The sequence below is a fragment of the Staurois parvus genome, unplaced genomic scaffold, assembly GCF_062004578.1.
Source record: "Staurois parvus isolate SC_StPar_1 unplaced genomic scaffold, SC_StPar_1.0 ptg001221l, whole genome shotgun sequence".
Classification (NCBI taxonomy): Eukaryota; Metazoa; Chordata; class Amphibia; order Anura; family Ranidae; genus Staurois; species Staurois parvus.
This window is the reverse complement of record NW_028319017.1, coordinates 1,024,550-1,040,172: the sequence shown is the minus strand read 5'-3', so window position 1 is coordinate 1,040,172 and position 15,623 is coordinate 1,024,550. Positions and strand designations below refer to the sequence as shown.

At 46.7% G+C, this 15,623-nt stretch overlaps 1 protein-coding gene across 1 annotated transcript in view; it reads left to right on the top strand.

Moving 5' to 3' along the window:
- The window catches only part of LOC149438073 (uncharacterized), a 38,864-nt gene extending 24,024 nt beyond the window's left edge, over positions 1 to 14,840 (top strand). The window contains exons 6-12 of the mRNA XM_089660292.1: positions 2,140 to 2,310; positions 6,022 to 6,626; positions 6,970 to 6,973; positions 7,978 to 8,663; positions 11,138 to 11,459; positions 11,929 to 12,011; positions 14,793 to 14,840. Coding sequence (XP_089516418.1) covers positions 2,140 to 2,310; positions 6,022 to 6,626; positions 6,970 to 6,973; positions 7,978 to 8,663; positions 11,138 to 11,459; positions 11,929 to 12,011; positions 14,793 to 14,840 — 1,919 coding nt within the window. The remainder of the gene's footprint in view (positions 1 to 2,139; positions 2,311 to 6,021; positions 6,627 to 6,969; positions 6,974 to 7,977; positions 8,664 to 11,137; positions 11,460 to 11,928; positions 12,012 to 14,792) is intronic.
- Positions 14,841 to 15,623: the final 783 nt, after the last annotated feature.

Below are 15,623 nucleotides of genomic sequence, written 5' to 3'. Positions count from 1 at the left end.
CAACTACAACTGTCCCACCTACAACTACAGCAGTACCAACTACAACTGCCCCACCTACAACTACCGAAGCACTAACTACAACTGCCTTACCTACAACAACAGCAGCACCAACTACAACTATCCTACCTACAACTACAGCAACACAAACTGCCCCACCTACAACTACAGCAGCACCAACTACAACTGCCCCACCTACAACAACAGCAGCTCCAACTACAACTGCAGCACCTACAACTACAGCAGCACCAACTACAACTGCAGCACCTACAACTACAGCAGCACCAACTTCAACTGCAGCACCTACAACTACAGCAGTACCAACTACAACTGCAGCACCTACAACTACAGCAGCACCTACAACTACAGCAGCACCAACTACAACTGTCCCACCTACAACTACAGCAGCACCAACTACAACTGCAGTACCTACAACTACAGAAGCACCAACTACAACTTCAGCACCTACAACTACAGCAGCAAAAACTACAACTACCCCACCTACAACTACAGCAGCACCAACTACAACTGCAGCACCTACAACTACAGCAGCAAAAAGTACAACTGTAGCACCTACACCAACAGTACCAACTACAACTGCCCTTCCTACAACTACAGCAGTACAAACTACAACTGCAGAACCTACAAGTACAGAAGCACCTACAACTACAGCAGCACCTACAACTACAGCAGCACCAACTACAACTGTCCCACCTACAACTACAGCAGCACCAACTACAACTAGCCTACCTACAACTACAGCAGCACCAACTACAACTGCCTTACTTACAACTACAGCAGCACAAAGTACAACTGTAGCACCTACAACTACAGCAGTACAAACTACAACTGCAGCACCTACAACTACAGCAGCACCTACAACTACAGCAGCACCAACTACAACTGTCCAACCTACAACTACAGCAGCACCAACTACAACTAGCCTACCTACAACTACAGCAGCACCAACTACAACTGCAGCACCTACAACTACAGCAGCACCAACTTCAACTATTCTACCTACAACTACAGCAGCACCAACTACAACTGCAGCACCTACAACTACAGCAGTACCAACTACAAGTGCAGCACCTACCACTACAGCAGCACCAACTACAACTGTCCCATCTACAACTACAGCAGCACCAACTACAACTGCAGTACCTACAACTACAGAAGCACCAACTACAACTTCAGCACCTACAACTACAGCAGCACAAACTACAACTACCCCACCTACAACTACAGCAGCACCAACTACTACAGCAGCAAAAAGTACAACTGTAGCACCTACACCTACAACAGTACCAACTACAACTGCCCTTCTTACAACTACAGCAGTACAAACTACAACTGCAGCACCTACAAGTACAGAAGCACCTACAACTACAGCAGCACCTACAACTACAGCAGCACCAACTACAACTGTCCCACCTACAACTACAGCAGCACCAACTACAACTGCCTTACTTACAACTACAGCAGCACAAAGTACAACTGTAGCACCTACAACTACAACAGTACCAACTACAACTGCCCCTCCTACAACTACAGCAGTACAAACTACAACTGCAGCACCTACAATTACAGCAGCACCTACAACAACAGCAGCACCAACTACAACTGTCCAAACTACAACTACAGCAGCACCAACTGCAACTAGCCTACCTACAACTACAGCAGCACCAATTACAACTGCAGCACCTACAACTACAGCAGCACCAACTACAACTATCCTACCTACAACTACAGCAGCACCAACTACAACTGCAGCACCTACAACTACAGCAGTACCAACTACAACTGCAGCACCTACAACTACAGCAGCACCAACTACAACTGCCCCACCTACAACTACAGAAGTACCAACTACAACTGTCCCACCTACAACAACAGCAGTACCAACTACAACTGCCCCACCTACAACTACCGAAGCACTAACTACAACTGCCTTACCTACAACTACAGCAGCACCAACTACAACTATCCTACCTACAACTACAGCAACACAAACTGCCCCACCTACAACTACAGCAGCACCAACTACAACTGCCCCACCTACAACTACAGCAGCTCCAACTACAACTGCAGCACCTACAACTAGAGCAGCACCAACTACAACTTCAGCACCTACAACTACAGCAGCAAAAACTACAACTACCCCACCTACAACTACAGCAGCACCAACTACAACTGCAGCACCTACAACTACAGCAGCAAAAAGTACAACTGTAGCACCTACACCAACAGTACCAACTACAACTGCCCTTCCTACAACTACAGCAGTACAAACTACAACTGCAGAACCTACAAGTACAGAAGCACCTACAACTACAGCAGCACCTACAACTACAGCAGCACCAACTACAACTGTCCCACCTACAACTACAGCAGCACCAACTACAACTAGCCTACCTACAACTACAGCAGCACCAACTACAACTGCCTTACTTACAACTACAGCAGCACAAAGTACAACTGTAGCACCTACAACTACAGCAGTACAAACTACAACTGCAGCACCTACAACTACAGCAGCACCTACAACTACAGCAGCACCAACTACAACTGTCCAACCTACAACTACAGCAGCACCAACTACAACTAGCCTACCTACAACTACAGCAGCACCAACTACAACTGCAGCACCTACAACTACAGCAGCACCAACTACAACTATTCTACCTACAACTACAGCAGCACCAACTACAACTGCAGCACCTACAACTACAGCAGTACCAACTACAAGTGCAGCACCTACCACTACAGCAGCACCAACTACAACTGTCCCATCTACAACTACAGCAGCACCAACTACAACTGCAGTACCTACAACTACAGAAGCACCAACTACAACTTCAGCACCTACAACTACAGCAGCACAAACTACAACTACCCCACCTACAACTACAGCAGCACCAACTACTACAGCAGCAAAAAGTACAACTGTAGCACCTACACCTACAACAGTACCAACTACAACTGCCCTTCTTACAACTACAGCAGTACAAACTACAACTGCAGCACCTACAAGTACAGAAGCACCTACAACTACAGCAGCACCTACAACTACAGCAGCACCAACTACAACTGTCCCACCTACAACTACAGCAGCACCAACTACAACTGCCTTACTTACAACTACAGCAGCACAAAGTACAACTGTAGCACCTACAACTACAACAGTACCAACTACAACTGCCCCTCCTACAACTACAGCAGTACAAACTACAACTGCAGCACCTACAATTACAGCAGCACCTACAACAACAGCAGCACCAACTACAACTGTCCAACCTACAACTACAGCAGCACCAACTGCAACTAGCCTACCTACAACTACAGCAGCACCAATTACAACTGCAGCACCTACAACTACAGCAGCACCAACTACAACTATCCTACATACAACTACAGCAGCACCAACTACAACTGCAGCACCTACAACTACAGCAGTACCAACTACAACTGCAGCACCTACAACTACAGCAGCACCAACTACAACTGCCCCACCTACAACTACAGAAGTACCAACTACAACTGTCCCACCTACAACTACAGCAGTACCAACTACAACTGCCCCACCTACAACTACCGAAGCACTAACTACAACTGCCTTACCTACAACAACAGCAGCACCAACTACAACTATCCTACCTACAACTACAGCAACACAAACTGCCCCACCTACAACTACAGCAGCACCAACTACAACTGCCCCACCTACAACAACAGCAGCTCCAACTACAACTGCAGCACCTACAACTACAGCAGCACCAACTACAACTGCAGCACCTACAACTACAGCAGCACCAACTACAACTGTAGTACCTACAACTACAGAAGCACCAACTACAACTGCAGCACCTACAACTACAGCAGTACCAACTACAACTGCAGCACCTACAACTACAGCAGCACCAACTACAACTGCCCCACCTACAACTACAGAAGTACCAACTACAACTGCCCCACCTACAACTACCGAAGCACTAACTACAACTGCCTTACCTACAACTACAGCAGCACCAACTACAACTATCCTACCTACAACTACAGCAACACAAACTGCCCCACCTACAACTACAGCAGCACCAACTACAACTGCCCCACCTACAACTACAGCAGCTCCAACTACAACTGCAGCACCTACAACTACAGCAGCACCAACTACAACTGCAGCACCTACAACTACAGCAGTACCAACTACAACTGCGGCATCTACAACTACAGCAGCACCTACAACAATAGCAGCACCTACAACTACAGCAGCACCAACTACAACTGTCCCACCTACAACTACAGCAGCACCAACTACAACTGCAGTACCTACAACTACAGAAGCATCAACTACAACTGCAGCACCTACAACTACAGCAGCACCAACTACAACTGCCCCACCTACAACTACAGAAGTACAAACTACAACTGCCCCACCTACAACTACCGAAGCACCAACTACAACTGCCTTACCTACAACTACAGAAGCACCAACTACAACTATCCTACCTACAACTACAGCAACACAAACTGCCCCACCTACAACTACAGCAGCACCAACTACAACTGCCCCACCTACAACTACAGCAGCTCCAACTACAACTGCAGCACCTACAACTACAGCAGCACCAACTACAACTGCAGCACCTACAACTACAGCAGTACCAACTACAACTGCGGCATCTACAACTACAGCAGCACCTACAACTACAGCAGCACCTACAACTACAGCAGCACCAACTACAACTGTCCCACCTTCAACTACAGCAGCACCAACTACAACTGCAGTACCTACAACTACAGAAGCACCAACCACAACTTCAGCACCTACAACTACAGCAGCACAAACTACAACTACCCCACCTACAACTACAGCAGCACCAACTACAACTGCCTTACCTACAACTACAGCAGCACAAAGTACAACTGTAGCACCTACAACTACAACAGTACAAACTACAACTGCCCCTCCTACAACTACAGCAGCACAAATTACAACTGCAGCACCTACAACTACAGCAGCACCTACAACTACAGCAGCACCAACTACAACTGCAGCACCTACAACTACAGCAGCACCAACTACAACTGCAGCACCTTCAACTACAACAGCGCAAACTGAAACTATCCCACCTACAACTACAGCAGCAAAAACTACAACTGTCCCACCTACAACTACAGCAGCACAAACTACAACTAGCCTACCTACAACTACAGCAGCACCAACTACAACTGCCTTACCTACAACTACAGCAGCACAAAGTACAACTGTAGCACCTACAACTACAACAGTACCAACTACAACTGCCCCACCTACAACTACAACAGTACCAACTACAACTGCCCCTCCTACAACTACAGCAGAACGAACTACAACTGCAGTACCTACAACTACAGAAGCACCAACTACAACTTCAGCACCTACAACTACAGCAGCACAAACTACAACTACCCCACCTACAACTACAGCAGCACCAACTACAACTGCCTTACCTACAACTACAGCAGCACAAAGTACAACTGTAGCACCTACAACTACAACAGTACCAACTACAACTGCCCCTCCTACAACTACAGCAGTACCAACTACAACTGCAGCACCTACAACTACAGCAGCACCCACTACAAGTGTCCCACCTACAACTACAGCAGCACCAACTACAACTAGCCTACCTACAACTACAGCAGCACCAACTACAACTGCAGCACCTACAACCACAGCAGTACAAACTACAACTGCAGCACCTACAACTACAGAAGTACCAACTACAACTGCCCTACCTACAACTACCGAAGCACTAACTACAACTGCCTTACCTACAACTACAGCAGCACCAACTACAACTATCCTACCTACAACTACAGCCGCACAAACTGAAGCACCTACAACTACAGCAGCACCAACTACAACTGCCCCACCTAAAACTACAGCAGCTCCGACTACAACTGCAGCACCTACAACTACAGCAGCACCAACTACAACTGCAGCACCTACAACTACAGCAGTACCAACTACAACTGCAGCACCTACAACTACAGCAGCACCAACTACAACTGCAGCACCTACAACTACAGCAGTACCAACTACAACTGCAGCACCTACAACTACAGCAGCACCAACTACAACTGTCCCACCTACAACTACAGCAGCACCAACTACAACTGCAGCACCTACAACCACAGCAGTACAAACTACAACTGCAGCACCTACAACTACAGAAGTACCAACTACAACTGCCCTACCTACAACTACCGAAGCACTAACTACAACTGCCTTACCTACAACTACAGCAGCACCAACTACAACTATCCTACCTACAACTACAGCCGCACAAACTGAAGCACCTACAACTACAGCAGCACCAACTACAACTGCCCCACCTAAAACTACAGCAGCTCCGACTACAACTGCAGCACCTACAACTACAGCAGCACCAACTACAACTGCAGCACCTACAACTACAGCAGTACCAACTACAACTGCAGCACCTACAACTACAGCAGCACCAACTACAACTGCAGCACCTACAACTACAGCAGTACCAACTACAACTGCAGCACCTACAACTACAGCAGCACCAACTACAACTGTCCCACCTACAACTACAGCAGCACAAACTACAACTGCAGTACCTACAACTACAGAAGAACCAACTACAACTTTAGCACCTACTACTACAGCAGCACAAACTACAACTACCCCACCTACAACTACAGCAGCACCAACTACAACTGCCTTACCTACAACTACAGCAGCACAAAGTACAACTGTAGCACCTACAACTACAACTGCCCCTCCTACAACTACAGCAGTACAAACTACAACTGCAGCACCTACAACTACAGCAGCACCTACAACTACAGCAGCACCAACTACAACTAGCCTACCTACAACTACAGCAGCACCAACTACAACTGCAGCACCTAAAACTACAGCAGCACCAACCTCAACTATACTACCTAAAACTACAGCAGCGCAAACTACAACTGCAGCACCTACAACTACAGCAGTACCAACTACAACTGCAGCACCTACAACTACAGCAGCACCAACTACAACTGCCCCACCTACAACTACACTGGTACCAACTACAACTGCCCCACCTACAACTACACTGGTACCAACTACAACTGCCCCGCCTACAACTACAGAAGTACCAACTACAACTGCCCCACCTACAACTACAGAAGTACCAACTACAACTGCCCCACCTACAACTACAGGAGTACCAACTACAACTGCCCCACCTACAACTACACTGGTACCAACTACAACTGCCCCACCTACAACTACACTGGTACCAACTACAACTCTCCCACCTACAACTACACTGGTACCAACTACAACTGCCCCACCTACAACTACAGAAGTACCAACTACAACTGCCCCACCTACAACTACAGGAGTACCAACTACAACTGCCCCACCTACAACTACACTGGTACCAACTACAACTGCCCCACCTACAACTACACTGGTACCAACTACAACTCTCCCACCTACAACTACACTGGTACCAACTACAACTCTCCCACCTACAACTACACTGGTACCAACTACAACTGCCCCGCCTACAACTACACTGGTACCAACTACAACTGCCCCACCTACAACTACAGAAGTACCAACTACAACTGCCCCACCTACAACTACAGGAGTACAAACTACAACTGCCCCACCTACAACTACTCTGGTACCAACTACAACTGCCCCACCTACAACTACACTGGTACCAACTACAACTGCCCCACCTACAACTACAGAAGTACCAACTACAACTGCCCCACCTACAACTACAGGAGTACAAACTACAACTGCCCCACCTACAACTACTCTGGTACCAACTACAACTGCCCCACCTACAACTACACTGGTACCAACTACAACTGCCCCTCCTACAACTACACTGGTACCAACTACAACTGCCCCACCTACAACTACAGAAGTACCAACTACAACTGCCCCACCTACAACTACAGCGGTACCAACTACAACTGCCCCACCTACAACTACACTGGTACCAACTACAATTGCCCCACCTACAACTACAGAAGTACCAACTACAACTGCCCCACCTACAACTACAGAAGTATCAACTACAACTGCCCCACCTACAACTACAGGAGTACCAACTACAACTGCCCCACCTACAACTACACTGGTACCAACTACAACTGCCCCACATACAACTACACTGGTACCAACTACAACTGTCCCACCTACAACTACACTGTTACCAACTACAACTGCCCCACCTACAACTACACTGGTATCAACTACAACTGCCCCGCCTACAACTACACTGGTACCAACTACAACGGCCCCACCTACAACTACAGAAGTACCAACTACAACTGCCCCACCTACAACTACAGGAGTACCAACTACAACTGCCCCACCTACAACTACACTGGTACCAACTACAACTGCCCCACCTACAACTACACTGGTACCAACTACAACTGCCCCACCTACAACTACAGAAGTACCAACTACAACTGCCCCACCTACAACTACAGCGGTACCAACTACAACTGCCCCACCTACAACTACACTGGTACCAACTACAACTGCCCTGCCTACAACTACACTGGTACCAACTACAACTGCCCCACCTACAACTACAGAAGTACCAACTACAACTGCCCCACCTACAACTACAGCGGTACCAACTACAACTGCCCCACCTACAACTACAGCAGTACCAACTACAACTGCCCCACCTACAACTACAGCGGTACCAACTACAACTGCCCCACCTACAACTACAGCGGTACCAACTACAACTGCCCCACCTACAACTACAGAAGTACCAACTACAACTGCCCCACCTACAACTACAGAAGTACCAACTACAACTGCCCCACCTACAACTACAGAAGTACCAACTACAACTGCCTCACCTACAACTACAGCGGTACCAACTACAACTGCCCCACCTACAACTACAGAAGTACCAACTACAACTGCCCCACCTACAACTACCGAAGCACTAACTATAACTGCCCCAGCTACAACTACAACAGTTCCAACTATAACTGCCCAACATACAACTACAGCAGCACCAACTACAACTGTAGCACCTACAACTACAGCAGCACCAACTACAACTGCCTTACCTACAACTACAGCAGCACCAACTACAACTATCCTACCTACAACTACAGCAGCACCAACTACAACTTCAGCACCTACAACTACAGCAGCACCAACTACAACTGCAGCACCTACAACTACAACAGCGCCAACTACAACTATCCCACCTGCAACTACAGCAGCACAAACTACAACTGCCCCACCTACAACTACAGCAGCACCAACTACAGCAGCACCAACTACAACTGTAGCACCTAAAACTACAGCAGCACAAAGTACAACTGTAGCACCTACAACTACAACAGTACCAACTACAACTGCCCCTCCTACAACTACAGCAGTACAAACTACAACTGCAGCACCTACAACTACAGCAGCACCAACTACAACTGTCCTATCTACAACTACAGCAGCACCAACTACAACTAGCCTACCTACAACTACAGCAGCACCAACTACAACTATCCTACCTACAACTACAGCAGCACCAACTACAACTGCAGCACCTACAACTACAGCAGCACCAACTACAACTGCCCCACCTACAACTACAGAATTACCAACTACAATTGCCCAACCTACAACTACCGAAGCACTAACTACAACTGCCCCAGCTACAACTACAACAGTACCAAGTACAACTGCTCCACCTAAAACTACAGCCGCACCAACTACAACTGCCCCACATACAACTACAGCAACACCAACTACAACTGTAGCACCTACAACTACAACTGCACCAACTACAACTGCAGTACCTACAACTAAAGAAGCACCAACTACAACTTCAGCACCTACAACTACAGCAGCACCAACTACAACTGCCCCACGTACAACTACAGCAGCACCAACTACAACTATCCTACCTACAACTACAGCAGCACCAACTACAACTGCCCCATCTACAACTACAGCAGCACCAACTACAACTGCAGCACATACAACTACAGCAGCACCAACTACAACTGCAGCACCTACAACTACAACAGCGCCAACTACAACTATCCCACCTACAATTACAGAAGCACCAACTACAACTGCAGCACCTACAACTACAGCAGATCGAACTACAGCAGCACCAACTACAACTGTAGAACCTACAACTACAACAGCACCAACTACAACTGTTCCACCTACTACTACAGCAGCACCAACTACAACTGCAGCACCTACAACTACAGCAGCACTAACTACAACTGTAGCACCTACAACTACAACAGTTCAAACTACAACTGCCCCTTCTACAACAACAGCAGCACCAACTACAACTGCAGCACCTACAACTACAGCAGCACCAACTACAGCAGCACCAACTACAACTGTAGAACCTACAACTACAACAGCACAAACTTCAACTGTTCCACCTACTACTACAGCAGCACCAACTACAACTGCAGCACCTACAACTACAGCAGCACCAACTACAACTGCAGCACCTACAACTACAACAGTACCAACTACAACTGCCTTACCTACAACTACAGCAGCACCAACTAAAACTATCCTACCTACAACTACATCAGCTCCAACTGCAGCACCTACAACTACAGCAGCACCAACTACAACTGCCCCATCTACAACTAAAGCAGCACCAACTACAACTGCAGCACATACAACTACAGCAGCACCAACTACAGCTGCAGCACCTACAACTACATCAGCGCCAACTACAACTATCCCACCTACAACTACAGAAGCCCCAACTACAACTGCAGCACCTACAACTACAGCAGCACCAAATACAGCAGCACCATCTACAACTGTAGAACCTACAACTACAACAGCACCAACTACAACTGTTCCACCTACTACTACAGCAGCACCAACTACAACTGCAGCACCTACAACTACAGCTGCACCAACTACAACTGCAGCACCTACAACTACAGCAGCACCAACTACAACTGCAGCACTTACAACTACAACAGTACCAACTACAACTGCCCCTCCTAAAACTACAGCAGCACCAACTACAACTGCAGCACCTACAACTATAGCAGTACCAACTACAGCAGCACCAACTACAACTGTAGAACCTACAAGTACAACAGCACTAACTACAACTGTTCCACCTACTACTACAGCAGTACCAACTACAACTGCCCCACCTACAACAGTGCAAACTACAACTGCCACACATACAACTACAGAAGTACAAACTACAACTGCCCCACCTACAACTACAGAAGTACCAACTACAACGGCCCCACCTACAATTACAGCAGTACCAACTACAACTGCCCCACCTACAACAGTGCCAACTACAACTGCAACACCTACAACTACAGCAACACCAACTACAACTGCAGCACTTACAACTACAGCAGCATCAACTACAACTATCCTACCTACAACTACAGCAGCAGCAACTACAACTGCAGCACCTACAACTACAGCAGCACCAACTACAACTGTCCTACCTACAACTACAGGAGCACCAACTACAACTGCCCCACCTACAACTACAGCAGCACCAACTACAACTATCCTTCCTACAACTACAGCAGCAGCAACTGCAACTGCAGCACCTACATCTACAGCTGCACCAACTACAACTGCCCCACTTACAACTACAGCAGCATCAACTACAACTATCCTACCTACAACTACAGCAGCACCAACTACAACTGCCCCACCTACAACTACAGCAGCACTGACTACAACTGCCCCACCTGCTGCTGCAGAAGTACAAACTACAACTGCCCCACCTACAACTACAACAGTACCAACTAGAACTTCAGCACCTACAACTACAGAAGTTCCAACTACAACACCAACAACGACATCACCTAAACCCCCAACTGAAAAAACCTATACTTGCTTTTTCACTATAGAAATGGATCTGGACTTCATACCAGAATATTGCGATCCTTTATCTCAGGAATACATGGAACTTGTAGGAAAAATTCAGTATTATGTAAGTATAAGAACATCTGTTATTGGCCTAAATATTATCGGGAATTTCTCGCCATTCATGAATTTAATCTTGTAGACAGTTTACAGGGAAACTATAATGGTATCGGGTCATTTCCATGAATTTCACAGCAAGTCTCCAGTAACTATTTAGAACATAATTGGGGGAAGCCCGTGTGCTTTAAAAAGATAGAGCCGCAACTCGCATCCTGTGAGTGATGGATGTAGAAGTATTGCTCTCACTTCAACATCTGCCTCCATACCTCACATGTGTGGGGTAATATAGACATGTGTGGGGTAATATAGACATGTGTGGGGTAATATAGACATGTGTGGGGTAATATAGACACGTGTGGGGTAATATAGACATGTGTGGGGTAATATAGACATGTGTGGGGTAATATAGACACGTGTGGGGTAATATAGACACGTGTGGGGTGATATAGACATGTGTGGGGTAATATAGACATGTGTGGGGTAATATAGACACGTGTGGGGTGATATAGACATGTGTGGGGTAATATAGACATGTGTGGGGTGATATAGATATGTGTGGGGTGATATAGACACGTGTGGGGTAATATAGACATGCCTGGGGTGATATAGATATGTGTGGGGTGATATAGACATGCCTGGGGTGATATAGACATGCCTGGGGTGATATAGACATGTGTGGGGTAATATACAGTGAGGAACAGAAGTATTTGAACACTTTGCGATTTTGCAGGTTCTCCCACTTAGGAATCATGGAGGGGTCTGAAATTCACATTGTAGGTGCATTCCCACTCTGAGAGACAGAATTTTAAAAAAATATTCAGGAAATCACATTGTATGGTTTGTAAAGAATGTATTTGTCTCGCACGGCTGAACAGAAGTATTTGAACACCTGAGAAAATCAGTGTTAATATTTGGTACAGAAGCCGTTGTTTGCAATTACAGAGGTCAGACGTTTCCTGTAGTCCTTGTCCAGGTTTGCACTGCAACAGGGATTTTGGCCCACTCCTCCACACAGATCTCCTCTAGATCTGTCAGGTTTCGGGGCTGTCGCTGAGCAACACGGAATTTCAGCTCCTTCCAAAGATGTTCTATTGGATTTAGGTCTGGATGGGATGGGATTGTGTTCTTGGGATGCAACTCATCCTTCTTTCTCCTCCAAACACGACGAGTAAAGTTTAGACCAAAAAGTTCTACTTTGGTCTCCTCTGACCACATGACTTTCTCCCATGCCTCCTCTGGATCATCCAGATGGTTATTGGCAAGCTTCAGACGGGCCTGGACATGTGATGACTGGAGCAGGGGAACCTTCCGTGCAATGCATCATTTGAAACCATGACAGCGTAGTGTTCTACCGACAGTGACCTTTGAAACTGTGGTCCCAGCTCTCTTCATGTCATTGACCAGCTCCTCTCTTGTAGTTCTGGGCTGATTCCTCACCTTTCTTATCATCAGTGATACCCCACGAGGTGAGATCTTGCATGGAGCCCCAGTCCGAGGGAGACTGACAGTTGTCTTTAGCCTCTTCCATTTTCTAACAATTGCTCCAACAGTTGATCTATTTTCACCAAGTTGCTTGGCAATTGCCCTGTAGCCCTTTCCAGCCTTGTGGAGGTCCACAATTTTGTCTCTGGTGTCTTTTGACAGCTCTTTGGTCTTGCCCATGGTAGTAGTTGACGTCTGACTGACTGTGGGGTGGACAGGTGTCTTTAAAGAGCTCAGACAGGTGCTACTAAGTTAGATTAATGAGTGGAGTAGAGGTGGACTTTTTAACTGCACAGTAACAGGTCTTTGAGAGCCAGAATTCTTGCTGTTTCTTAGGTGTTCAAATACTTCTGTTCAGCAGTGCAAGACAAATAAATTCTTTAAAAACCATACAATTTGATTTCCTGAATTTTTTTTTTGAATTCTGTCTCTCAGAGAGGGAATGCACCTACAATGTGAATTTCAGACCCCTCCATGATTTCTAAGTGGGAGAACTTGCAAAATCGCAGGGTGTTCAAATACTTCTGTTCCTCACTGAAGTCTGGCTGAAAAAAGACAAAAGTCCATCCAGTTCAACCATTAAAAAAAATAATAAAAAGTTATAATCCTACACCCACAGTTGATGCAGAGGAAGGAAAAAAAACCCAGCAAAGCACGATCCAATTTGCTCCTGCTGGGAAAAAGTTCTTCCTGATCCCCCGAGAGGCAATCGGATATTCCCGGGATCAACTTTCCCTATAAATGTTATATCCAGTTATATTCTGTGTATCCAAGAAAGGATCCAGGACTTTCCTACAGCAATCCACTGAGCTGGCCGGAACCAACTCTTGAGGGAGTCTATTCCACATTCTCACAGCTCTTACTGTGAAGAAACCTTTCCGTGTTTGGAGGTTATTTGAAGTCCCAGATAGTACTGATCTGGGACTTCAGTTAGATAGAGGCAGTCAACCAGCGTGCAGGCCAAGCTGACCATCCACAAGTCTGCTGCAAACTGATGTTTAAAGGTAAGAAATGATTATTTATAAAATAACACTTGCCGATGATAAAATAATAGAGAAATCATCATTTTGTAAATGTTTAAGTGCTAATAAATAATGACCGATATAAAATAGCAAAATAAAAATGATAATTTCTCTGTTAAAATAAAATAAATAAATCTACAAGTGTGATGCAAACCGATGTTATAGAGGTATCTGGTATTGAATACTTATTTCTGAAATGATGGCGATATCACCGTTATATAAATCTGTATGAACTCTAAAAAACAAATCTTTGTCCTGACTTATACTTGGAATGAAATTCTCAGATGAATATTAATCCTGTAAATGTAGACGTGACGGATCCAGAATACTAATGATGGACATTCTCCCGGCAGGCTCTCATAATCATCCAAGTAACGGACCCCGACTGTATGGCTATCCGTGTACTTAGCTTCCGGTAAGTCACCCCAATGTCATTCTATAGGGGAGGGGGGGTGCAGTATAGAGGAGGGGGGTGTGCAGTATAGGGGAGGTGGGTGTGCAGTATGAGGGAGGGGGGTGTGCAGTTAGGGGAGGGTGATGCAGTATAGGGGAGGGGGTGCAGTATAGGGAAGGGGTTCTAGTATGGGGGGGTGCAGCATGGGGAAGGGGGGTGCGCAGTATAGGTGCGTGGTGTTCAGTATAGGTAAGGGGGGTGAGGTATAGGGGAGGGGTATGTGCAGTATAGGGAAGGGGTGTGCAGTATAGGGGAGGGGGTGTGCAGTATAGGGGGGGGGTGTTCAATATTGGGGAGGGGGGTGCAGCATAGGGGGTGGTGGTGTGCAGTATAGGAGAGGGGGGGTGTAGTATAGGGAAGGGGGTGCAGTATAGGGAAAGGGGGGTGCAATATAGGAGGTACAGTATAGGGAAGGGGGGGTGCAGTATAGGGGAAGGGGGGTGCAGTATAGGGGAAGGGGGATGTGCAGTATAGGTGGGTTGTGTACAGTACAGGGGGTGGTGTGAAGCATAGGAGAGGGGTGTGTAGTTTAGGGGGTGCAGTATGGGGAGGGTGTTCAGGGGTCTGGGTAAGACCTTCCTAATGTCCAGCTCACAGGACAACAATTGAATCCCCGGCAGACTGAGGCGTCCATCACTGCAGCATATCCACCGAGCACTTC